General features: G+C 58.4%; 2 protein-coding genes across 7 annotated transcripts; both read right to left on the bottom strand.

The window, feature by feature from the left end:
• Nucleotides 1-644: 644 nt before the first annotated feature.
• TNNT2 (troponin T2, cardiac type) lies at nt 645-12,216 on the bottom strand. Of its 5 annotated transcripts, XM_039565332.1 has the most exons (18): nt 11,758-12,216; nt 9,466-9,513; nt 8,544-8,554; nt 8,410-8,427; nt 7,806-7,835; nt 7,015-7,071; nt 6,466-6,498; nt 5,958-5,993; nt 5,673-5,694; nt 4,708-4,768; nt 4,487-4,603; nt 3,796-3,873; nt 3,583-3,693; nt 3,098-3,207; nt 2,495-2,585; nt 2,062-2,102; nt 1,418-1,423; nt 645-857 (listed from the first exon to the last, which is right to left on the bottom strand). In XM_039565332.1, the coding sequence occupies exons 2-18, from the start codon at nt 9,501-9,503 to the stop codon at nt 809-811; spliced, it is 909 nt and encodes a 302-aa protein (XP_039421266.1). In that variant the 5' UTR covers nt 9,504-9,513; nt 11,758-12,216; the 3' UTR covers nt 645-808. The 5 variants fall into 5 exon arrangements, with proteins under 5 accessions (XP_039421266.1, XP_039421267.1, XP_039421269.1 ...); XM_039565333.1 differs by lacking the exon at nt 1,418-1,423; XM_039565335.1 differs by lacking the exon at nt 5,958-5,993.
• A 105-nt stretch (nt 12,217-12,321) lies between these two features.
• LAD1 (ladinin 1) lies at nt 12,322-23,381 on the bottom strand. Of its 2 annotated transcripts, none has more exons than XM_019288976.2 (10): nt 22,935-23,381; nt 19,706-19,846; nt 17,972-18,458; nt 17,405-17,545; nt 16,646-16,695; nt 15,780-15,852; nt 15,320-15,451; nt 14,903-14,992; nt 13,738-13,815; nt 12,322-13,418 (listed from the first exon to the last, which is right to left on the bottom strand). In XM_019288976.2, exons 1-10 carry the CDS (start codon nt 22,970-22,972, stop codon nt 13,410-13,412), a joined length of 1,239 nt encoding a protein of 412 aa, XP_019144521.1. In that variant the 5' UTR covers nt 22,973-23,381; the 3' UTR covers nt 12,322-13,409. The 2 variants fall into 2 exon arrangements, with proteins under 2 accessions (XP_019144521.1, XP_010402816.1); XM_010404514.3 differs by having other exon boundaries at nt 17,405-17,548; nt 22,935-23,379.
• Nucleotides 23,382-24,724: the final 1,343 nt, after the last annotated feature.

The following is a 24,724-nucleotide window of genomic DNA, read 5'->3' as shown; positions in this document are numbered from 1 at the left end:
CCTCTGGTGCCTTGGGCTGGCTGCCAGTCCAGATCCAGGTCCAGATCCACCAGGAACACTGGGGGGTCTGCAGCTGATTGTCCCCAGGGACAGCACACATGTGACGTGCTGCAGATCCCCAGCCCGATGGAAGAGATCTGCCCCTAAAGCACAGAGAAGTGGCCTCTCCACGTGGCTTTATCTCCAGGCTTCATTGCATGCCTTCAGTAACATGCAGAGGAGGCAAACACGGCTGCTCAGAATGGAAATAGGAATGGAAATGGCCTGGAAGGTGAGTTAGTGACTACTCCGTGGGCCAAGAGGCCTGGAAGCAGTGCCCCTGTCCATGGTGTCCCCCAGGGCCAGCTCTGACCAGAGAGGAGCAAGGGGAGCTCTGGTACAGCAAAATCAGAACTGAAGTGGCCATGATGAGGATTGCCCCAAAGTGCAGCAGGAAAAGCAACTCAGACCACTGAGGTCTATCACCAAACCAGCCAAGGACTGCAGCTGCGATGATGCTGGGAGGCACAGGGACAGTTACTCAGGGGGTCCTGCGTGGTTGCTGTGACCTCTCAGAGCCCGGGGAGCAGGTGGGCAACTCGGTGAGCTGTGCTGAGCCTGTGCTGTGCCCTCTGGGATCAGAGCCTCAGCATGGACACCACACCTGCACCCCCTCACCACCTCTTTATTTACAGACACAACACCACTGGGGGGTGGAGATGGGAAGCTCAGGAAGCCTGAGCTGCCCCCCAGAGCCTCCGTTCCCGCAGCCAGGGCTCTGTGCAGCCGCTGCAGCTCCTGGGGCGCGGCCTCCTCTCCCCCTGAGCTTCTACTTCCATCGGCTGCCCACCATGGTCTTCCCACGGGCGCCCTTGGACCTGCAAGGGAAGAGGAAAAGCACGTGCCAAAAGGCATCAGTGACCACACGGAGGATGAGGTGGGTGCTGTCAGTGGTCCTGCAGCCTTTTCCTGTTGGATGTGCACTGCCCTGGGGGCCGAGGGTCTTCACTGGCCCCAGGTAAAACCTTGGGACCTGAGTCAAAGTGTCTTGGGACTCTCTGGAAACAAACTCATGCAGTTGCCAGGCGATTCTAAGGACCCACCATTTCCTTCCCATGTTTATCCCCCCCAAAAATCGTTCAGAGAAGAATTGACAAGTTGCATCTGTGGCTGCAGAGGGATAAAAGCAGCTGCAGGATCCTTTGGGACCCACCACATCACTCCCTTGAACCAGCCCAGGGGGAGCAGGCACTGCTTGGGCACAGGGCAGCACAGAGGAGAAGGAGGAGAAGGTTTGGGTGGGCAGTGAAGGGCATTTCTGGGTGCCAGTCCTTGGGATTGCCTCGTCCCTGAGCCCTGCTGCTGCCCTGGGGTCCCAGTGTCCCTGCAGCACACATGCAGGGGGACACACACAGGCCTCAGAAATGCCTGTACTCACCCTTTGCTGCAGGATCAGGCCGTGGTGGGGCAGGAGAGAAGAGAAACTTGGTGTGAGCGGGTGGGAGATGTTGCCCCTGACACATGGGGTGGGCTGAGCACCTCCCACATGAGGGGGGGTGGGATGGGGATGTGAGAGCACCAGGGTGCTCCTGGGAGGAGGGGTTAAACACCCTCCTCCACCCTCTTATGAAGGGTTCCCCAGCCACATGCAGGGAACATGGGCACGGGGACAGGCTCCCCTGGCCTTGTGGGACTGCACAAATCCCACAGCCCATGGGATTTCCCCTGCTAGACAAGCTGGGATCTCCAGCACCTTCCTGAGATGCTGGGCAAAGCCCCTGCAGGGATGGGGTGGCTGGAGACTGGAAGGACCCCACAGGACACAGAGCAGAGGTGGGGTCTCCCCAGGGTCCATCCCCAGCTGGGGTCTCTGGGGAGGGGGAGGCCATGGAGGAGCAGAAGGGCAGGGGCTGAGGTTCCTGGGACAGACCTGCAGGTCCAGGAACGCCAGGCACCAGCAAGACCAGAGGCAGGAGGGGGAAGGAGAGGAGGTGGCTTAGCAAGGGAGATCCATAGGGAGGGAACTGGGGAGCAGGAGCTGGAAGGACAGAAGATGTCGAGGAGGGATGTGCAGCCACTTACACTTTCTGGTGGTCACTGATGCGGTTTCGAAGGACGTTGATCTGCAAGAAAAAATGGTGGGTGGTGAAGTCTGGCAAGGTGCCCCAGGCTGGGGACAAGGGCTGGGTGAAGATGCATCACTGCTCTCTTTTCCCCAGCAGTTTTTCTGTGGGGTTTAGAATCCCAGAATCTCAAGATGGTTGGGGTTGGAAGGGACCTTCAAGCCCATCTCATTCCACCCCCCGCCATGGGCAGGGACACCTTCCACTGTCCAGGTTGCTCAGGGCCCCATCCCCGCCTGGCCTGTGATGTGTGCTCCCTGTGGTGGTGCCAGGTACACGTACCCACGAGCTGGGAGATCGCTTGGACACCCCAGCTCATCTCCTGGCTGGGGAGCTGAAGGAGCAGCCAGGAACACAGAGGGTGGACAAATCACAGAGGCCCCGGGGCTCACCTCATATTTCTGCCGCTTGAACTTCTCCTGCAGGTCAAATTTCTCAGCCTCCAGGTCATGGACGTTCTGCCACAGCTCCCTGGCCTTGTCCCTGCAGGAAGAGCCAGCTGGGGACGGGGCAGGGAAGGGCCGTGGCTCCCAGGGAGCTCAGTGCAGGGATGGGGCACTGATGCCAACCCCTCACCTGCCCCCTGCGATGGGGCTCTGGAGGCTCCCAAGCAGGGATGTGTTACCCAGGCAGTGAATCCGGGGACCAGAGCCACGGGGGAGGTCAGTACAGATGGGGACACACGTCCTACCCGTGTGACCCTCGAGACACACCTGTCCCATGTGTGAGCGTGGCTCCCTCAGGACACACCTGTCCCACCCGTGTGACCCTGGCTCCCTCTCATGGCTGGTGCCATCAGCCGCAGCCCGGCCGCGGTGGCCCTGCACAGCCTCGGCGCCCGCGTCCCCCGTGGGGTGTCACAGCCCATCTCCAGCTGTGCCATCCCCCTCGGCTGGAAGCCCCAGGGAGCCGTCCCCCACCCGGGATCCTGCCCAGGAGCTGGGACCCAGCACAGAGCGTCTGCCCTGGCCATCCCTCCTGCAGCCCATGCTCACCTCAGCTTGTCCTCGCTGAGGTGGTCGATGTTCAGGGGCTTCCGTCGCTCACCGAGGATCTTCTTCTTCTTTTCCCGCTCCGTTTGCTTCTTCCCCCCCTTTTTCTCTGACTGAGGAAACCATCAGTCCACTGGAGAGAAGGAAGTCTGCCCAGCCTTTGCTCTCCTCCATCCCCAGTTCTGCACCCAACACCCTCAGCTTTTGGAACTCAAGAAGCACGTGAGGTCCTTGAGGACATTTTGGCACTAGTGGACAAGACACCTTGTCCTTGTCTCCATCCCCGTCCCTGTCCCTGAGGCAAGACTGGAACTGCACATCTGCAGAGCTGAGCTCAGGGCAGCTCTGAGCTCCCTTTGGCCCTGTAACCCCTGACCCAAGAGCAGTTCCCTGCCCTCTCCTGCCTGGAAACCCCACAGTGTCACATGGATGAACCCTTCCCATGAGCAGCAGTGGCTCCATCACAGCCCCCTTGGGAGGGGTCCCACCTTCTGCATGTAACCCCCGAAGTGCAGCATGTTGGAGAACGCCTTCTTCTTCCGCGCCTCCTCCTCTGCCCTCTTTCGCGCCTCCTCTTCCTCCTTGCGAGCTCTTTCTTCCTGCCAGGGTCAGAAGCCGGTCAGCAGTGGACAGATGGACACACAGCTCGCGTCCCCAGACTCCCCAAGCCCATCCCAAGCCCCATTCCAGAGGACACTCACGGCCATGCGGGCCTGGCGCTCCTTCTCCCGCTCGCTGCGGATCCGCTGCTGCTCTGCCCGCTCCGCTCGCCGCTGCTCCTGCACAGGGAGGGGATCTTGGCTTGGACACCGCAGGGAATCTGCATCCTCTCTGTTCCAAGGGACAGATCCCTGACCCCAAGAGCCCTGAGAGCCCCAAGGGAGTCTGGGGACAGTGATCCCAGAGAGAGGTGCATCCGCATCAGGCACCGCAGCACCACAGCAGCCACACCAGGGGCATCCCAGTGACCGGGGACAGAGAGGGAATGGGTGGAGCTGTGCCAGGGGAGATTTGGCTGGATCTCAGGGAAAAGGTTCTTCCCCCAGAGGGTGCTGGGGCACTGCCCAGGCTCCCCAGGGAATGGGGACAGCCCCGAAAGCTGCCAGAGCTCCAGGAGCGTTTGGACAGCGCTGCCAGGGATGCCCAGGGTGGGATTGTTGGGGTGTCTGTGCAGGGCCAGGGGTTGGACTGGATGATCGTGTGGGTCCCTCCGAGCTCAGGGAATTCTATGGTTCCCAGGCACTGGGGTACAAAATCTGGCTCAACCCTCAGGCTCTGTCCTGTAGGGACAGGGATGTCCCAGGTCTGCCAGGACAGTGGGGAAGAGACAGTGGCTGTGTGCCCACAGGGACAGGGTGGCAATGGCCAGAGAGGGGAAGGCTGAACACGTACAATCCTGTCCTTGAGGGACAGGAGCTCCTCTTCCTCCTTCTTCCTGCTCTCAAAGTGGGCTTCAATGAGGGCCTGCAGCTCGTTCAGGTCCTTCTCCATGCGCTTGCGGTGAATGTCCTGCACCAGACACAAAGAGCCCGAGCCTCCAGGAGCTGCCAGACACTGAGGGGGAGCGGCAGGAGGGCATCACCCTCAGGGGTGGGAACTGGGGCACAACTCACGTCAAAATCCAGTCTCTCACCATCTGGGATTTTGGGAGGCACCAGGTTGGGCATGAAGACCCTGCAATGGAAGGGGAGCTGGAGCACGATGGGGCTGCAGCAGACCTGGGACAGAATGTGCCTCTCACCCATCCCAGCCTCCCGTCTGAGCCCTGCAGTCCCCAGGGATGCAGAGTGGGCACAGCTGGAGGATAGGGAGTGCAGTGCATCCTGCTGGAGGTGCCAGCTGGGCAGCCACAGAGGAAGACCTGTGGCATTCCTGGGAAACACTCCAAGGTGCCCACATGGCTGGAATAACTCTGCAAGCTGCAGACAATGTGGCCAGGGCCCTTTGCCAGGCCCCCTGAGCTGGCAGCTGCCCCACTGCTCCCCACAAAGGGCACCAAGGAGCCGTGTGTGACCTGGCACAGGGAGCTGGACCCTCTCATCCTCCCTCGAGGGAGGGCAGGAGAAGCTCAGCAGGGACACAAAGGGATGCAGGGATGATGGCTGAGGGCAGATTTGCCTCCCACACTGCAGCATCCCAGGGGCCCAGGAGGACCCCCCAGGCTTCTGGCAATGGTTCCCAGTCCTGCTCCCTCAGGCTCTGTCCCTGGAATGCTGGGACTCCTGGAAACGTGTGCCTCATGCCAGCCACAGCCAGGACTCTGTACCCCAGGCTGGGATGCACACACACACTCGCACACACTCACACATTTCTGTCACCTGCAGGGTCACAGGGCAGCTGAGCTTCTCCCAAGGAGCATACAAAATGCTTCAGAAGTTCCTAAAGACCTCATTCCCTTCACACTCCATGTTTCCCTGTCCGTTTCTCTCCCTTTTTCTCTCCATGTCCCAGTCCCACCCTGTTTCCATGCTCTGGAGGCTCCCTGTGCCCTGCCCTTTACAGGCCAGGCTCTGTCACACGGAGCCTCTGCCCTGGCACAGCTCAGACCTTGCCCCAGGGAAAACCCTGCCACACTTACTTGGGCTTTGGCTTCGATTCACCTGCAGGTCCCAGGAGCAGGACAGAAAGACAAGGTCAGTGTCACCGAGGGGTTTCCTGTCACACCTTGACCCAACCCCCGCCCTGAGCCGAGCCCTCCCTCTCTCCCAGCAGCAGGGGCTTCACGGGAATCATTCCCCAGCAGTGAGGTGCCAGCCCTGTGCCAGAGGACACGCTGTGCCTGAGGCACAGCTGGTGCTGCTGGCTGGGCAGAGCAGCCCCTGGTACCCACAATCAGGCAGAAGGAGCAATGGTGATACTTCACCTTCCCCAGGCTCCTGCTCTTGGTCTCCCTCTCCACCTGTGCAAAACAGGAAGCTTTGTGTCCCCGTGGCCAGTCCTGCCCAGGGACACTGTGGGGTAGCTGTCCCCCTCTGCCCCATGCTTGTCGCCACTGCAAACCCCAGCTGCATCCCTGCAGGATGGACGGGGAGAGCAGGCCCCTGAGGGACATCCCTCACTCACAGGGGGGCCCGGACAGCTCCACGTCCTCTCCAGGAGGAATCCAGACAAGTTTTGCAGGAGCTCAGGCTGGAGAAGCAGCAGTGCTGCCCTCTCCTGCTGTATTTTGGGTGAATTTCTGCCCGAGGCAGCACAAATCCACCACTCCTGTCCTGTTGGGGGATGTGGCCAGGGCAGCTCTGCCCCATTTTCCACAGATCATCCCTTCGGCAGCAAATGAATTCAGCACCAAAACCCCATTCCAAGGGCCCAGTGCCTCAGGGATCAGGACTGGAATGGCCAAACCCATCTCTCCTCCACTCCCGCTTTACCTTCTCCTGCTGCATTCGTTTCATCTTCTTGTTCTGTTTAAAAGCAATGGGAGATCATGAGCACCCCTGGGTGAGGGCAGCCACATCCCCCAGCACAGAGGGGTCCCAGCACCCTGACTGGGGGTCACAGCCGGGATCTGAGCCTGCTCCAGCAGCAGTGACAGCACAGTCACACACCAGGCCACCCCTATGCCCCAAAGCCACCTCATGAAATCCAGTGCTCTTTGGATGATCAGTCACATCAGAGCTCAATCCCACCTCTGGAAATCCCCTTGGTGAAACAGCCTTGGCCCCTTTCTGGCATTATTTCAGAGGGCTGTACGCAGCCACCAGCAGCAAACACTGCATCCTCACGCTTGTAGGGCCCAGGCAGAGCAGGGAAGGGCATCTCAGTTCAACAGCCCCTTACTGGACAGCAGGTCTGGGGGACAGCTGCCCCTCTGTGCTGATGTGCCCCTGTCACAGCCACGCTGGACGTGCCAGCCCCCACCTGGAGCAGAGCATGGCCCCGCCAAGCCACGGGAGCTCCCTGGCTCAGCCTCCACTCACCTTCTGCCTTGGTTTCTTCGCTCTCCTCCTCCGCCTCCTCTACCTGCTCTTCCTGGCCTGCGGGATAAGGCGTAGGGTGAGTCCGGCAGCGCCGTTCCCCGGCTCCCTGCGGCTCCTGCTTTGGGATAACTGCGGCACGGAGCCAAGAGAGACCCGGGGAGCCGCAGCCATGGGAAAGAAACAGCAGCTCGGGAAGCAAAGGGCTCCTCTCTAACCTCACCCAAGGGCTGCTCTGTGCTCGTCAGGGAAAAGCCCCCTCAAATTAGTGAAATTAAAGGGTTTATCGCTACCTCCTGGCTTGTCCCTCACCCCCTCTCACGCTGCCATTCCCTCACACCCCAGGAAGGGAGGAGGGATTTCTATTGCTCTGCTCTAGCAGTGAGCTCCACGAGTGGCTGAGGACGCGCCTTCGGCACCTTCCCGATCGCGTCTGTGACACTGCTGGAGCCTTTTTCCACTGGAGGGAGCAGTGTCCCCACAGGATTCCTCCACTGGAGCCAGGGTGATGCTGTGCCCGCGGGCCCTGGGGACACTGCAGGTGCCACAGCCAGACAGAAAGGAAGAAAAAGAAGACAGCAAAGACAGCAAACCATGGCTGGCAGATATAAGAGACAAGGCACAGACAGAGGATGGACACACAGCACAGCAGGGCATGGGTGGAGTGCAGGAAGAAGAGAGAGAAGTGGAAGAATGAAAGAAAACCATTCCCCAACCAGGGAGAGGCAGAACACATCGACCCACGACTTTTCCCAAGAGCAGAGAGAGGAAATAATGAAAGGTGCAATAACTACCGTCGTCTTCCTCTATCCATTCTTCCTCTTCTGAGCCAGGGAGGACGGAAGGAATAAGCACAGGGATTAGTTGGGTGCCACAGAGTTTTGGCATGCGTGAGGTGAGCACTCGAGCACTGCAGGGGCTGCCCCGTGCACCTCCCTTCGCTTTTACACTCAGGGTGTTTTGCCTGGCAGTGCCCGGGAGCAGCCAGAGGCTCAGCCCAGCCCAACCCAGCTCCCCAGTCCAGCCCAGCCCAGCCCGTGCCAGGGTTGTGTCTCCATGGGGCTGAGGCAGGTAGTCTGAGTTTGGGCAGACTGTCACACGTTCAGCAGAGGCTCCAGCTCCCGTTGGGATATTGGGATCACACCTCTGCCAACACCCATGTCCAGCATTGCCAGCCCTGGTTTGAGTCAAGGGATCACTGACAAAAGAGATCCTGAGAAAATTCAGAGTGGTTTTGGTCCTACTGATGTTTCAGGTGCAGGCATCTCAAACATGGTCACATCTGCCTTTCCTGGACATGATTTGCCCATTGCAGCCCAGGAGCCAACCCCCAAATCCCCCAGAAGAACACTGAAGCCCCAACACTTGGCTCTTGGTCCTTGCAGGTGCAACTCCTACCTTCCTCCACGCACTCCTCTTCACAGAGCACACAGGGCATGGACAGAGAGAAGGGAAAGAAGCCTCAGGTTACTGGAGTTGCTCTGATCAGTTTTTGGCCTCGGGGCAGCTGCAGGTGCTCCATGTCCTCTTACCTTCCTGCTCCCTGCAAAGCACAACAGGAATTTACAGAGTCACACTGAGTTGCTGGAACGGGGCCCACGTGTCCATCAGTGATGCCGAGGGGAATTTGGGATTTCCTCAAGGCTGGCTCCCCTTTCTCACAGCACAGGGCCAGGACTGCTGGGCAGCTGCTGGGTGGGTGGCTGCCAGGTGGCAGTGGGGACAGGGACAAGGCCCAGGTCACCCTGCAGGCTGTGGAGAGCAGGGGCCGAAGGTCTGGACTGACACTTTGACAGCGGTCAGGGCACCCCACCAGTTTGCAGCATGAGAAGATGAGTGACCTTGGCCTGTAATCCCAGAAATGGGCATCTCACATGCCACCTTTGCCCCCAAGTCCTTCCCTGACCATGGGGGAGATGCACAGCCTGTCCCAGGTGTGCCCAGGGGACAGACTGGTGACACACATGTGTCTGGCGTGGCACTGAAACACCAGAGGACTCAGGTCCCCTTTCTCTGCTGGGGGAGGAGAAGTGGGAGCTGTGTTCAGACTCACCCCTATAACCCCAACCCCATCTCTCCAGGATGTGCCTCCTGGCCCAGCAGCCTCCATCAGCAGAAGCTGCTCTCAAATCTGGGCCTTGGAGAGTGATGCTCTGGATGTGGCAGCAGGACCCCATCAGCAACACACTGGTGGCCTCAGGTTTTCCCATCTCTGTCTCACAGATTAAGACTGCAGCATTTTTAACACAGGAACCATCCTTGTCCCGCCCATGGGTGGGGACACAGCTCCCAACACAAATTCCCACTGCGGGGGTCGGGCACTGCCAAGGCAGAGGGGCACAGGCGGGGGGTCCATGGTGGGTGCTGGGCTAACAACGAGAGCACTTCCAAGCAATGCTGCAGTGGGAAAGTGGGAATAGGGGGAGAGGAAAGGGTTAAAACCACCCCACTTACTGCTCGTACTCCTCGGTGACCTCCTCCGTATCTGACATCCCTGGTTCTCTGGCAGAGTTGGAGGCAGATTGGAAAAAGTGAGGGTTAGAAGCGAGATAAGGGCCAGCACAGCCCGTCCCTCAGCACCAGGACAGGGGCACAGAGATGCTGCCTCTCTCCAAAGCACTTGGAGCTTCCAGCTGTTCCCAGTCAGGCTGTGACAGCGTTATCTCAGCAGAGATAAGGCTCCCGCCCCCCTCCCGTCCCAGGATCACAGCTTGCCCCAAACAGGAGGCAGGAGATCGGACACAGACTCCTGTCCCACTGATAACTCTGTCAGGAGCCATGTCCACGGCACTCAGCCTCCCTGGCCCAGCCCTCTCAGGGCTGTGTTTGCTCAGGGGCAGGAAAATCACCCCATTGCAGCTTGTTTTGCTTCCTGACTATTCTTAGCTCAGGGACGACCCCTTCTCTCAGATTTACAGCCCTGCACCAGGCACAGCACAAGAGCTCAGCAAAGCCTGCCAGCCCAGCCCTCCAAGTGCAGAACTGCTGGGAAAGGGACAGCCTGGGCTCAGCAGAAGCATTTCTCCCCTATTAGCTGAAAGGAACAATTACAACCTGGTTTAGTAATTTAGCCCTGGTTTTAGGGCTAAAACCTCTCCAGAAACAGCCTTTCATCTTCCCAGCACATCTGTCTCCCTCCCAGCTGTGCTCAGGAGGACTTCGCTCATCATCTCCCCCCATCTGACCTTCACCCAGCACTGCAGTGTGAGATCTGCACCCACCAGCCCCATCCCCAGGCATCCTGGAGCAGCCCAGAGCCCCAGCCCCAAACCCAGCCCTGTCCCCTGCTCGTGCCAGCCCTCAGCAGGACTGAGATGCCACAGGACGACGCAAGGCAGCTCTGGAAATAACTTCCATGTGCTGAACCACCTGTTCCTAGAGCAGCAAGGCTTCCCTGCTCCTGCTGCCCAGAGTCTGGGAACAACTGCTCCTGGCTACATCTGTTGAGCATTTATTACCCAGGATGGGTAGGACAGGCCTCAGGAGTGCTTATTCAAGATGCTGGATCCAGGGTTGGAATGCTCAGGCATGGGAAAGGGGCATTCCAGGAGGAGAACCTCAGCATAACAACGCCTCGAGAGGGTTCTAATCTCACTCTGACTCACACGGTGCTTTTTGGAGACAAATAAAGTCAGAACTCGGCCCCCTCTGCCTCAGGGTCACTGCCTGCTCCTGCCATCACTGTTCCCTTTCCTGTAATGGCTCCAAGCACCCCCTCCAGCACCATCCCTGGGATCTCTGCTTCCTCACAAAAATCAGTTCTCACTCTTCCCCCAGGCTCAGCATGGTCCTGATGCCTCGAGTTTGGCCAAATCATTTGTGTGGCCTCTGAGCACCCAAGGCTCCACATCATCAACTCATGACACGGGAGAGGAGGGTCCCCGCTCCCGACAGCATGAAAGCCTCTTCCTTCCCCATCGCCCTCCTCCCTCAGACACTGCTGGATCCCACAGAGCTGAGGGAACAGCAACAAATCTGAGACTGTTAAGAGGGTACACAAGAGAAAAAGTGGCTCAAGGAAGTATTTATGCATCCTCTGCACAGAAATACATAAACCTTTTCATTAAAGCTCGGAAATCTTGATTTGGTAGAATTAGGAGAACCCAGCAGATGTAATAGAGCTAAAGAGAAAACATTGCACTGACAACAGAAAATCTCCCAGAATTTGCTGTGTATTAAACAGTCCAGATATTCCTCACACTCCTTGAAATCCCCCTCTCCTTTAGCTCAGGGCTGGCTGCTCACAGCTCTGGGGCTGAGTTAATCCTCCACAGTTCTCAGTCTCTGCTCTCCTCCAGGCAGACATGGAGCTCTCCTTTCCCACCGTTTGCTCCAGGAACGGGTCATGTCCCTGCTCCAGTCCTGCTTGGCAGGGTCAGACCAGGCACAGGAGCATCCCATCCCTAACCCACCCCCTGGGCTGCCAGAGAGCCAGGGCCAGGCTGGCCGTGGGCATCACATCCCTGCTGTCCCCTGCAGAGACACAGGGCACGGGGACCTGGGAGATTCCCCCAAACCAGGGCAGCCAAAATCCATCTGAGCCACCTGGGCACCCATCGAGGTGGTTCGAAAGACAAATTGCAAATACAGCCCGCTGGAGAGGGTGCTGATGCTTTATGCGTGGCAATGCCTCCATGGCATAAAACACTCAGCGAGCGCGGCCGGGGAAGCCCCTGAGCCCTGAGCCCTGCCGGGTCTGGACCCAGCGCATCCCACCCCGGAGGGGCGGGCGCGGCCCAGCCGTACCTGTGCGCGGTGATGCCGGGGAGCGCGGGGGAGCGGCGGGGTCTGGGAAAGGCTCTTTGGGGCAGGAGGCTTTAAGGGGGCTCCAGCGCCCACCCCGGGGCGGGCAGCGCCGCAGGAATGTGCCCGGCGCCCAGCGAGGAATGCAACACTTGTGAGCTGCTATTTCGGCAGCCGCGGCCCTGGCCCCCTCCGCCGCTCCCCCTTCCCCCCCAAGAGCCCATATAAGCCCAAGCTATTGTGCGGCCTCAGAGATTTGCTATTTTAAACCCTCCGGACCGAGATACGTGAGTGCCCGAGGGGCTGACACAAGCCAGCCCAGCTGTCACCGGGCCGGGACGCTGATAAGGCAGCGCTGTCAGCAGTGCAGGAGCAGACCCTGCCCGGCAGCTCCCACCCGGCTCCCTCAGCCGCTGCTCCGAGCTCGGGATGCTGCAGCGAGGAGGGAAGAGTCTGTTTTTAACCCCCAGGACACATTTGGTTCGGGTTTTTCCCTATTTTCCCCTTGTCGGGAGAAGGGAAGGGAACAGTTTCCAGTCCCAGCCCAGCAGTAGGTGACCAGGAGTGTCTTAGAAAGAGCAACTTTTACTAGAAAAAAAAGCACAGAGAAACCCAAGTCCTTTCCCAAGCCCAAGAAGAAGGATCAGCTCCAGGGGCAGCAGCAGATTCCCACACCAGATTTGTCTCTGCAGTGGTTGCTCAAGGCACAACCCAAACCAAAGAATGGCCCCAATAGGAGGATTTGAGCCCTTTGCCCATGGCACACTAGAGCCACCCTGAAGGCCTCAAGAGAGCATCCCCCATCCCTGCTGGGTGGGCTCAGCAGCCCCGGGAATGCAGGATCAGGGGCTGCACAGCAAAGGGCTCAGGAAGAAAGGCAAGAGGGAAATGGGGCCCAGCACTGGGCACTCAGCTCCATGAAAGCCCCAGAACAGGGCCATGGCCATGGCCAGGGCCAGCCCACCCTCCCTGGATGACTGAGTGAAGGGTCACTGCTTGTAGGGGCAGGGGATGGCAGGGACAAGGACAAGTCTCTGGTTCAGCTGCGTGTGGAGGGAAACACCAGGGCCAAGTCCCGCCTTCTCCCATGAGACATCTCCGAGCACTTGTGTGACTTCACAAACATTGGCCTTTGGTCAGGTCACTCTGGCAGTGACAGCCTGGCAGGGGGGTGACACCCGCCTGCCCCACCTGCCCCAGGCAGCAGGGACGGATGTGGTCCATGGATGTGCAGCTGGAACTCCCTTGGCCAGGCAGGTTCTTGCCCCACTGACATCTTCCAGCTGCCAGGGAGCCGTGTGGGGGATCCCCTTTGCCAGGGCAGTTCCGGAGCACAGGCAGAGGACAGCAAACAGGAACAGAACAGCAAAATGTGGTGGGCAAACAAGGCAGGAGTTTGCCTTCAGCATCTGCAGGGAGCCTGCAGGCCTGGACACCCCCAGACAGGCAGTGAGTGGGGATTGGGGGCACAGGGAGACTCTTCCAGGCTTCTTCCTTCCCATCCCACAAGCAGAGGACCCCATGACCTGGGCTGCACCCAGGTCACGTGTGGCACAGGGGACTCGTGGCAGTGGCTGCTGGACGGTTGGGTAGGGCTGGCTTTGATCTTCGGAGCAAACCAGTTTTTCCCACATGGTCTGATAGCACAGCTGGTATTATTGCAACTGGAAAAGAAAGTGGGAACCACTGAGGCTGTGCCTGAGGCTGCAACCCCCCCAGAGGCAGCTGCTTTAACCAGGACTGTGGCTGTCCCCAGCAGGGCATGGGGCAGGCAGGCATCCCCTAAATCCCATCACAGGCCACTTCCCTTCTCCTCCCAGAGCAGAGTCCTTCTCTCCCTTACAGATGCCTTCAGTTGTCCCCTCCTGCTGACTCCCCCAAGTCACGGGGTCCTGATGACCCCCACATCCCCTCTCCCCCCACATCCTGGCTCTGCCCCTGCCTCAGAGGATGCACCAGGTTTCAGAGCAGCTCCATAGCTACCTTGGTGTCTCCAGAGGTGTCTCCAGGCTGCTTTATCCAGACATCTCGCTTTGCCACGCTGTTGATTCTCCGGATTTCCTGCAAGCAGGAGAGTCACAAGTGACAGGAGAAGGTTTTCCCCATGCATTGTGTGCAGTGTTGCCTTGGCCTGACTTTATCCACACCTTGAAGCACACATTGTCCTGGTAAAACCAGCCAGCTTAGGGATCCTGCACCTGGGAGGCCCTCAAGGCCAAGTGCAGCTCCAGGCACAGCAGTGGAGCAGGTGCTGCTAAAGGGAAACTGATCAAGGAGCTGCAGGCTTTCCCCAGGAGGGACCCCAGGAGCAAACCCTTTGCTGGCACATCTGGGCAGTGCTGGTCTCCCAGCCCAGCCTGGACTCACCTTCCCTGGCTGCAGGGCTGGGCTGGAGCTGCACCTCCTGGCCCAGGTGGCTGCAGGAGGCTCTGCCAGGAGCAGTGGCCAAAGCCCTCCCTGCTGTGAGCAGTGAGACCTGCGCAGGACCTGCTGAGCCCCTCCTTTCCAAGAACACCAAACCACCCTGGGGCCAAAGGCTCTCCTGTCCCTCTCCTGCACGTCCAGCAAGTAGCCACCATGGCCAAGTGATGACCTCTGAGTCCCCTTAGCTGGGCACTTCGCACCCACAGCCACAAGACCCCCTATTTTTGGGGTGCAGATGACCCCAGACCCCTCATGCACCAGGACCTCTCCAAGCACACACAGGTCTCCAAGCCCCTCAGACCCGAAGGACCGAGCACACAGCTCCTCTCCCATTGGTCTCCAGGCAGAGCTGTTCATCCAGACAGAGGTGGTGGGATGGCAGAGATGGGATCAGGCTGGGGTGGCAGGCTCAGGCACCCCCGCATGTCCTGGGATATGCACCCAGCTTGCTCCTGCTCCCTCCTCACCCCACCAAGGCATGAATCATGTGTCTTAGGAATTTTGGGCTCACAGTCAGGACACAGCAACAAGTAGAGCCTTGATATCTCATCATGGCGGCCCTGCAGCTCTGAGACCTCCAAACGCGGCTAAACTGCTCTCAAACCCTTCAATAGGCTCAGCCAAGGGTTCATCCACCCTTCAACCCCACCCCCAGGTGCAGCACCATGTCCTGTGAGACTGCCTGGTCTCAGGGCTCTCACTTGAGGTTGACACAAGCTGGTACCTTGCTGTTTTCCTCCTTGACAGGCTCCTGAGCTCGACTGATCCACAGATTAATGCGGGATGTCACCGATCCCGGGATCTTCAGGTTGTCCTGTGGCACAGACAGGGACACCAGGGTTACAGCAGTAGCTCTCCCCCTGCACGAATGTAACCCGGCCCAGTCCCCAGGGCACGGGGAGACTGAGCGGAGCTGCAACACGCAGAGCCCAGCCCACACGTTGGCTCCATCCCAGCTCCTCAAATTCCAGCTCTCGGCAGGAGCCCACACAGCGCCGGGGCAGTTCCTGTGTCCAAACCCAGCCCTGGCACCCAGCTCTGAGCCTGGTATCCGCAGAGGGGAAGGTTTTTCCCGAAGCCAGTGCCTGCCCCAGCCCAGGACCTGCTGGGAGGCCCTGGCCCAGCGCAGCTCCTGCCTCACCTTCCTGGGAGCCGCGGGCTCCGCCTTGCTGGGAGCGCTTCCCTCGAAGAAGTTGCGTTTGCTCGCCACCCCCTCCGAGGAGAGCAGGCGACTCTTCTGGACTGGCACGGAGGATTTCACCCCCTCCGAGCGCTGGGAGAGAGAGGGGAGTCAGCAGGGCTGTGCTGCACCCCGAGGAGTGAAAAGCAAAGTCCAGCTTCTGGGTCACACCCTGAGCCCCTTGGGGTATGCTCCCCCCGCCCATCAGCAGCACTGCTTCCCCCAGTGCACCACGCAGCATCCCCAGACTCCCTCCAAGGGTCCCTGCTCCTAAAACCCTGAGGCCAATCCCTTTTCCTGCCTGGCACCATCTCCTCCATCCCCACCAGCTCTGGTATTTGGTGCAGCTCAGTTCCTCCCCTCCCCATCTCCCTACATGTCCCTCCCACCCCAGCCTGGCTCTGCTAAGGGCCTTTGGTACCTGCACAGCCGAGTTGTACTTTTCCAGCTTCTCCCCAATGGTGCTGTTGCTGCCTGGGATCCTCAGACTCGCACTGGTGAAGGAGAAGGAAGAGTTGAAACCAGCCCCCTCAGGATCTCCTGGGACTCAGCCCATGGTCCTGGGGGGCTGCACTTGGCAGGAGAAGGCCCCGTCCCACCCAGGCACTCCTGCATCTATGTGCCTGGTGAACCAAGCAGTTCATTCCCTGCTGGGGACTGAGATCTCTGGGTGTCACCACCTTTCCAGGGCCATACTGAACACTGAAATATCTCGGCCTGCCCTGGGTTCAGCTCTGCCAGCTCTGAACTGCATCGCCCCCAATGTCAGCGTGGCCCTGCCTACAGCATGCACCTGCCCATGGGGGTATGGAGGATCCCTTGGTCTGGTCACCAAAGCCAGGTCAGGTTGCTCATGGACCCGTTTTGATGTCCCCATGGATGAACCCCGTCATGGTGCTGCACCTGTGCAGACACAAGCACCAACATGGAACTACATGACTCAGGAGACAGTGGGGGCTTGCTGGGGGATATTGGAGCAACCTGGGAGAGTGGAGGATGTTCCTGCCTGTGGCAGGGGTTGGAATGAAATCTTTAGGGTCCCTTGGAACCCAAACTGTTCTGTGATTCCAGGATCTCATTTGGATGCAAGCTGCATGTTGGACATTGTCCTGTCCTCTGCCAAGCATCGCTGCCCGACCAGCCCAGCACCCCAGGGACCAATGTCCAGCAGATCTGTGCAGATCTGTGCCAGGCCTGTCAGGCCCCATCACCTCCTCCTCCCTTGGAAAACAAAGGAAGGCTATTCCTGCCCAGCAGGACCAAAGCAACATGATGAGAGGTGCTGACCTCCTGGTGAGAGGGCTTTGGCTCTCTTCTTTCTGCTTCCTGGAGATGATCTGGAAACACAAGGAGAGGAGATCCTGCAGTGAACTGTGGTTATCCAAGATAAGCATGGGAGACACTATCTCACTGATCTCCCCTAGGAAAGCTCCATTTGCACCCACACCAGAGCTTATCTCATATCTCAAAGCTCCCCAGACTAAAGACACTTTACGGTGATAACAGTTTTATTCCCAATAAAGCCTCATGGAAGTCAATCAAGCATAACCAGTCAGCCCTGACTCACAGCAGGGAGGATCTCGACAGTTCTTGGTTTTCCCAGCCTCTCCAATCACTTTATTCCAGAGATCTGTTTTGAAATGGAATATATTCTCAGACTGTAACATGGGATGAGAGGGAGGATGGATGTTATTTTTATCCTGTGCTTTCAGATAAGACTGGAAAGGCTGGAAGGTGGATGGTAATTCCTGTGGCTCTGGAAATTCTGAGGACAATGAGCTCCCTGTTCTCTCATCACTTCCCATGAGTTTTCTCTTGGCCAGCACAAGGTGTATGAACTGAACATGTTCATCTTCACACACCTTCGGTCAGACACGGAGACGGAAAACGGGGAAGAGGGAAGCAGAACTGCAGTGCCCAGACCAAGGGTAAATTTTGAACACACTTCTGGGAACAGGCTCTGCCCACATAATCCAGAGGCCAAAGCAATCGTTCCTTCCCCCCATCCTCCACTGGAATTCTTTCCCCACCTGCTTTAGCTCTTACCCGAAAGGAGACGGTTCTTGGGCTGGTCCGTCGGATGGAGCTGCTGAAGGTGACGTGAGTTGGAGAAGGGTCTGGCTTTTCTGCAGGTTCATCTCGGGGCAGGGACAGCTGGATTACCTGCTTTGAGGGGTTCCTGGATGGCTGCTGAGGAAAAAGGAGGTATCAGATGCATCCCCGCAGAGCCTGCAGAGAAGACTGAGGTGCAGGAGCTGAGCAGTCAGGGCGGGAACTGGGTTTGAGGCGGGAGTTTGAGATCAAAATCCTCCGAACCTTTCCTGTCTCAGTTGGACATACAGAGTCCCTAACAGCTCTTCAGTGTCACCATGATGGCAATCAGAGGGGCTTGCTGGAGAGGTGATCAGGACAGCACAGGCCACGGAGGAGAAGGAGGTTGTGGGACCCTCTCTGAGGTTTGCAGCTCTCAGAAAAACCTTCCCCAAAAACCTTCCCCAAAATCCTTCAGGTCCCATTTCCCTCCTGGTACTTTTGGGCTGTCCCTCTCTCTGGTCTTCCCGGCACCCAGGACCTCTCCCCCCAAGGCCTGGTGCCCCATCCATTCCTGCTCACCTGCTGCTCCGGAGATGAGCTCACTGCCGAGGTTTTCTCCTCTGTGCTGCGGTTTCCCACCCTGGTGAGGATCTTCACCTCCCGGAGCCGGCAGCTCCCCACCTCTGGCGGCTCCTTCGCCTCCTTCCTCTGCTCCCCCTGAGGAGTCCACACTCCTTGGTCTTTGTCCTGGAGCCGTGCCCTCACCACCACCTTCCTCTCGGAGGCTGGCTCCAGGTTCTTGTCTCCTGGCGGGTCCCCTCTGCCCTTGGCCGCCTCCTGACCCCGCTCTGCAGCCCGGCTGCTCTCCTGCCTCCCACGGGGCTGTGGCCTTGCCTCCAGGCAGTTTTCTGCCCCCCCTGGCTCCTTCTGCTCCTTCTCCTGCCTCAGCTTTTCGGACGTGGGCGGGAGGCACCTTGTCCTTCTCCCTTCTTGTGTCTTCAGCACCTCCGGGAGCTTTCTCTCCTCCCCATCCTCCGGAGACTGCGGCTTCACCAGGGATGGAGGTCTAGGAACAGGGACAACATGGGATGACAACCTCAGCATCTGGGGCTAGAGGGGCGGATTTCATGCTGCAAGTGAGGCAAAAGGCTCTGGGGAGGGACATAAAAATCCCACCAACATCCTGGAGTCCTCCCTGCAGACCAGGGCTTGCAGCCACACTCATCCCCATGACCCCAGCTCAGCTGTCTGAGAAAAAGTTTGGATTAAAAGTCTTTTTTTTCCTTTTTGTCGTAGAGATGAAGCATTTCCGCATCCTTGTCCCAGGACACCAGCACCCACCAAGTGCTGTGCCAAGGAGATCCAGGCTCAGGGCAGCGTGCTGGGTCTGCTGCTGGATAAGAAGTGTGGCTGTGACTCTTCCCACCATCTTTAAATGGGAAGTGTCAGTTGGAAGTCAATCTGCTCTGGCAGCTCCACCCACAGTCCCAACATGACCCGTGAAAAGCTGTTTCCGCTCCTTCCCCCAGGCAAACAGGCACAAGGTCTGGGAAGGGGCAGGCTGTGTCTGCACACTCCCAGGATTGGGAAGGAGGTGGGATAACGTTTGCCCTCCCCCTGAATTGCAATCACCACATGGCCAGCCTGTGTCAGCACCAGGGAACACGGACTTGTCCTTCCCACCTGGTTCATTTTAGTCATGTCCAGCCCCCATATCCAACCCAAGCATCCTAACTCCATCCTGTCTGAAACACAGAAACACATCTGGAGTGGGAGTCTTACTGTGGACACAAACCGTTTAAATACTGGACACTTCCAGGATCAATTTAGAGAGTGGGTCAGGTTGTGTAAGGGCAGCCGGTCCCAGAGCACCTCCAAATCCCAGCTCCCTGCAGCCAGGAACTTTGGAAGCACCACTGGAAAGCCCTTGGGTCACATCCCCACTTCAGCCGAGGTCCCACAGCGTCACTGTGAGGTTCAGAGGGGCAGCACAGCCAGCCAGGCTCTGCCTGCTCTGCTCTCCTGCCCTGCAGAGCTGGGCACCCCTTACCTGCTGCAGATCCCACCTGGGCGTGGCCAGCACCCACCTGAGCTCTGCCCTGGCACCAGCCCTCCCCCAGCACTCCTGCTCCTGTGCCATGGACAGCCCCCCGAGCCATCCCCCCGTGCTCCTCCTGGGGAGCCCATCCCTCCTCCCAAGGGTCATTGGAGCTCAGCTCTTCCCACTGTCAGGAGCGATTCCCACCCTCCACAGCAGCAGCTGCAAGGGCTCAGGGTCAGGAGCGAGGCCAATGCCAGCCAGACTCCACAGACCTGCTGGAAGCCGGGCTGGTGTCTTTGACAGGGCTGGCAGGTTCCTCATCCGTGGATGTGGAGGACAGCAGGTTCCGGTGCCTTCGCCGGCGCTCTCTTTGCTGCTCTTCCTCATCCTCCAGGGTCCTCTGCCTGGCCAGGCTGTTTGGGAGGAAACACCAGGACATGGGGAGGCTGTGTCCTGCACGGGGACCCTGAAGCCCCTGTGCCAGACAAGAAAGGAACTGCAACACCCTGGGCAAGGCCAAGGGGCTGACAGAAGTCACCTTGCTGGAGGAGAGCAATGCCAGCATGAGCCAAGCGTCCCAAAGTGCTCTCACTCCACCCAGCTGATGCAGGCCCTTCCCAAAGCAAGCACTTGACTTCCCAACTCCTATTTTCTCCTGCTGGAGGGAGCACTCATTTCAAAGGAATCCCTATATTAAGCAAACCTTCCTGGGGAAGGATATTGAACCTGTAACTCAGCCAGACCAGGAGCCTTGAGCTATCACACAAACTAGAAGGGTAACCACTATGGCACAAGATTTTAGCCCAAAAATAAGCTGTGATGATGGCAATTTAATTTTTATAGAGCAAAAAGCCTCAGATGCAGAAGTATCAGAGGCTGGAGGCAACTGCTGAGAGGCTCTGCCAGGGGATGGGGCTGGCAGGGCTCCTCTTCCTCCCTGCATGTGCCTGGACTGGGAACTGTTTATAACCACAGACTGAGCCAAAAAGACAAGGTTTGGAATCATCTTTGAGCATTTTATTTTGCACAAGCCAAATGTAGTGGGTTTGGGTTTTGTTTTGTTTTAATATGCCACTAGGAATAAAAAGTTCTCTGGAAAACACCAGCTCTGCCACCCTTTCTCCACTGTGCCAAACCTGCCCACCCTCTGTGCTGGTGCATAAACTGTCTTGGAAAACAATTTTATTGGCTGGATGGAGCTTTTCAGAGCCGGGTTCCTCTCCCCCAACACGCCCTCAATCAGCCACAAACACTGCAGGGAACGCCATGGAGCGCCCGGCACCCCAGCAGAGCCTCCCTGCGCAGGGTCCATCCCAGCACCTCATCCCAGCTCCGTCCAGCGGCACCCAGGCTCAGGCTTTGCCATGAATTTGACTTTTGGCGAAAGTCAGGGGGGTAGGGCCGCGTTACGGCGAGCGCGGCGGCGAGGACTCGCGGCTGGTGCGAGTTACTGAGTAATCCCAGCCGGTCATAAATTAAACCGCTTTACCCCCCGCGAGTGTTTGCGGCTTCTGTTCTTCCTGCTCGGGGCAGGCGGGAGCGCGGCGGGGCCAGCGGAGCGCGACGGGAGCGAAGGGGGGCCAGGGCCCGGCGGAGAGCTCAGGGCCGGGGACAGGACAGGGCAGTGTCCCGCTTCTCTCCCGCTGACCCCGCAGCCCAACAGCCCCAACAGCAATCGGACCCGCTGCTGGGGGGCTCCGGGCGGTCTCCGATGGCACGCTTGGTACCGGGAGAGACGGGGCTGGCGAAGGCTGGGATGTGCCCAGGGAGCACCCCCGGGTGGGGAGGCAGCAGGGCCGTGCTCGCACAGCACCGGGGCAGCGATCCCTGCGAGCACAGTCCCAGCCGGCCGCTTCCCGGCTGTCCGGGGGGACACACACACACATGCCGGTGCCTCTGCACTCCTGTCCCTCAGGCAGTGACAGCACAGAGCACTAATGCTGGGCTAAATCCTCATGACGACCAGGTACCACTTTGTGTATACAATCACAGGCTCCTTCGAAGTGAAAATGGGATTTTCCTGCCTTGAATTACCGTGGCTTCTTCTGAGGCAGCACAAAGCCTGGCACTACCCACAGGCAGCTCCTCGTTATTTGTAATTAAGTGATCCACCCATCAGGCTATGGATTTGCTCTGCCAATCTTTCCCCCTTCTTTTCAAAGAGGGATTTATTTTTTGCTGTCTTACCTTTTTTAACTCAAAGAGATGAGTAAAAAAAGTTTGGCAAGTGTCCCTGCCTTGTCCTTTCCCGCCCTGTCAATGATTAGTGCAGAGATTTCTGACATATCTGCTGTTTCAGTGCTGCCTCATCTCAGGAGAGCTCAGGAAATGCCTTCCGGGGTTGTGAAGCACAGGGGGTGCAGGACCCAGCTGGGCTGGTGTTGGGGTAAGTCCACGGCTCAGAGCAGATGGATCTGGACAGGGCTGAAATGGCCTCTGGATCTGTCCCATCCATGGCAGAGGCAGCTGAGAGCTGGTGGCCTCAGAGCAGTGGGGTCTCAATTAAAATAAGGAAGTTTTTCACAGTGAGGGGAGGAAGGCCCTGGCACAGGGTGCCCAGAGAAGCTGTGGCTGCCCCAGCCCTGGCAGTGTCCAAGGCCAGGCTGGACGGGGCTTGGAGCACCCTGGGCTAGTGGAAGGTGTCCCTGCTATGGCAGGGGGTGGAACAAGATGAACTTTTAAGGTTCTTCCCACCCAAACCATTCTGGGATTCTGTGAACTCCCCTTTTTTACACCCAGTACCGAGGTTTGCAATTAAATCTCGGAGCCATCACATCCACTTGGACCAGGGTTCCTGCTCTGATTTGTGGGACAGCGTGGCTGTGTTTGAGTTTCCATCACTGCTCCTGCACAGCCGGGGCTGCCCTGGGGTCTGCAGTGGATCAGGGCTGATCCCTCTTTGCTCCAGCTTCGTGCGAGCCCCTAACCCACCCCAGGATGCCCAGGAGCCTCCCCTGCTCTGAATCACTCTTTGGGAAGGCCGAGGGAGCGGAGCTGGCGGTGCTGCGGGGATTGCTCAGTCACTGCCGCTGAATCAGAGCTTGCTCAGCACAGGATGGGCTGCGGTCTCTGCAGGGCAGAGCAGGACACGCACCCAGGGGCTGCATGGGCATGGGGGGAGTGGAAACGCCCCCAGCCAGCTCCAGAGCAAGTCTGGAGGCACAGCCCAGACACTCTGTACCCCAAAGAAAAGGCAAAACAGACCCAAAATGTATCCAGCATGGGGCGAGAATGCTTATCCAGGTAATTCTCCTGTGCAGGGCTCAGCTTCCCCAGGCAGCAGAAACAAAAACGCCTCTGATCCTACCCAGCCACAAGAAACTCCAGCAGCGCCGAGCTCTCCGTGGGGCTGTCATTCACCTCTGCAAACAACAAACAACACCCCCAGCGCAGCTGCCCCCTCTTCCCATCCTCCCCAAAAGCCCCTTCGGCCACCAGCAGCCCACCCTCACCCCTCCCTGCACCGCTGGAAAGGGTTAAGCATTAATCCACAGCACTTACCTGGAGAGATCGGACCAGTTCCTTCTGCTAAAGGACATTCCTGCTTCCCGGGAGTTTCAGAGAGCCCCCAGAACCCGAGCAGGCATCCAGGCCAAGGTGCCGTGGGAGCCGCGGGGATCAGCGCTGCCCGAGAAGGGAGGGAGGAACTCCCTGCAAGGTTATTTCCCTGTGCACCTTTACCCTGCCTACCACCCGCTCCCCACCAGCTGCATCACATGGTTCCTTATCTACCTGACCCAGGCAGGGCTGTGATTTGTGAGCCAGCGGCGCGGGGCGAGAGCTGCCCTGCCCAGCAGTGCCACGCAAAACCAGAGCCCTCCTCGCTGCCAGGCTCCGAGCCGGGACCCGCGGCTCGAGCCATCCACGTCTCCCAAGGTTTCGGAGACAACTCCCTGCTGAGAACCTGTTCTACCAGCCACAATCCACCAGTCAACAACTCCTGCAGCCCGGCGGAGGAGGTGAATTACCCCGGGCTGAGTGGGAGGAGGTTGGCTCCCGGGGATCCAAAACAGTCATTAAAACACCTCCGGCTGGGCGCAGTCCAGCCCTTCCCAAAGAGCTTGGGAGGGTCCCCTGCTCCTTCCAGCCCTTTCTAGATGTCTTGGATGGAGCTGTCAAGGTCTCCCCATTCTTATGAGCTTTGCTGCAGCAGTGAGCACTCACTGAGTCTCAGGGGAGGGGGCTGGAGCATGGGGGGATCCAATTTTTGTGTGCTGAAGCCCTATGCCAGAGAGGAGCTGTGTGCCCAGGCTCATCCCACGCCTGGACCCAGCCCATCAAACCCATCCCGGCCTCTGGATGTGCCCCGAGACCCCCACCCTTCCACAGGGCAGCCCCTCCTGCCAAGGGCAGGTGTGAAGCCCTGGGGGCACTGCCTTCAGTGGGGAAATGGGGGTTGTCTTAGTGGGGATGGGGGGCCAGGCACAGCAGAGCCAGGTCCCAGCCTGGATTTTCCCACAGTATGGCCAGGACCCCAGTGCTCCCACTGCTCGGGCAGCCAGGCACTATTCCCTGCAGGAAATGTCATCCAGGACCCCTTGAGTAGAGCCCCTGCTCCCAGGGAGCACCATCCCTGCACCAGCCCGAGGAACTGGTTGTGAGGCTGGGCTGGCCCTGCATGCCTCCAGCCCACAGGGGTGTGCCATGACCTGAGCAACGATTTTAATCAAAGGTTCCTGATTAAAATCCCATTTCTAGGAGATAGCCCTGTCAAACGAGCTGCCCGCTCCAAGCAGGGCTTGCTCTCTGCTTTTCTGTCTTCTTGCAGTAATCGCTCATCTTTCACGTGTTTTCATATATGGAGAGAATTCAGCCAGTTGTGGCATAAGGGAAAAAAAATTACTTAAATAACCTTGCAAGCATCCTGCTAATTGCTGACAAACTATATATAGCAGTCCAGCATCAGCAGCTCCTCTAGAGCAATAAAAGCTCTGTGATTAATGCGCAGCAAGCACGGCGCTTGCAAAACTCATCGCCAAGGGATAGCACTGGAGCACAGGACTTAGCAGGGTTTTCCAAAGGATTACACTGAACATGGCAGTGAAAGAACACCCCCAGCTAGGATCTACACGGCAAAGGAATATAAAACCTCCCAGTCTGCGATTCCTCTTGTTATTAAGTTGAAGAAATTCTAGACGGGCATTTAGTGCCTGGGGATTAGGCAGAGGATGAGCTTGGCTGACACTCGCCCCCGTGCTGACACTCGCCCCTTCCCGGGGCTTTATTTGCAGCTCAGAAACCTTTGGAGCTGAACAGAGTTTCCTCTTTATTCAAGATCCCTCAGAGGGTTT

The sequence above is a fragment of the Corvus cornix genome, chromosome 26 (assembly GCF_000738735.6).
Source record: "Corvus cornix cornix isolate S_Up_H32 chromosome 26, ASM73873v5, whole genome shotgun sequence".
In the NCBI taxonomy this organism is placed as follows: domain Eukaryota; kingdom Metazoa; phylum Chordata; class Aves; order Passeriformes; family Corvidae; genus Corvus; species Corvus cornix.
Note: the sequence above shows the minus strand (reverse complement) of the source record. Positions and strands in the feature narration are given on the sequence as shown.

Excerpts from the sequence above, each read along its gene's own strand:
- TNNT2 (XM_039565332.1), bottom strand. The coding sequence starts at position 9,503 with ATGTCAGATACGGAGGAGGTCACCGAGGAGTACGAGCA. Across the intron at positions 5,994-6,465 it reads AACGAATGCAGCAGGAGAAG|GTGGAGAGGGAGACCAAGAG; the intron begins GTAAAGCGGGAG and ends TGTTTTGCACAG. Across the intron at positions 2,103-2,494 it reads TCAAGCGGCAGAAATATGAG|ATCAACGTCCTTCGAAACCG; the intron begins GTGAGCCCCGGG and ends TTTTTCTTGCAG.
- LAD1 (XM_010404514.3), bottom strand. The coding sequence starts at position 22,972 with ATGTCCTTTAGCAGAAGGAACTGGTCCGATCTCTCCAG. Across the intron at positions 15,853-16,645 it reads CAAAGCCCTCTCACCAGGAG|TGCGAGTCTGAGGATCCCAG; the intron begins GTCAGCACCTCT and ends CTCCTTCACCAG. Across the intron at positions 15,452-15,779 it reads AGTACAACTCGGCTGTGCAG|CGCTCGGAGGGGGTGAAATC; the intron begins GTACCAAAGGCC and ends TCTCTCTCCCAG.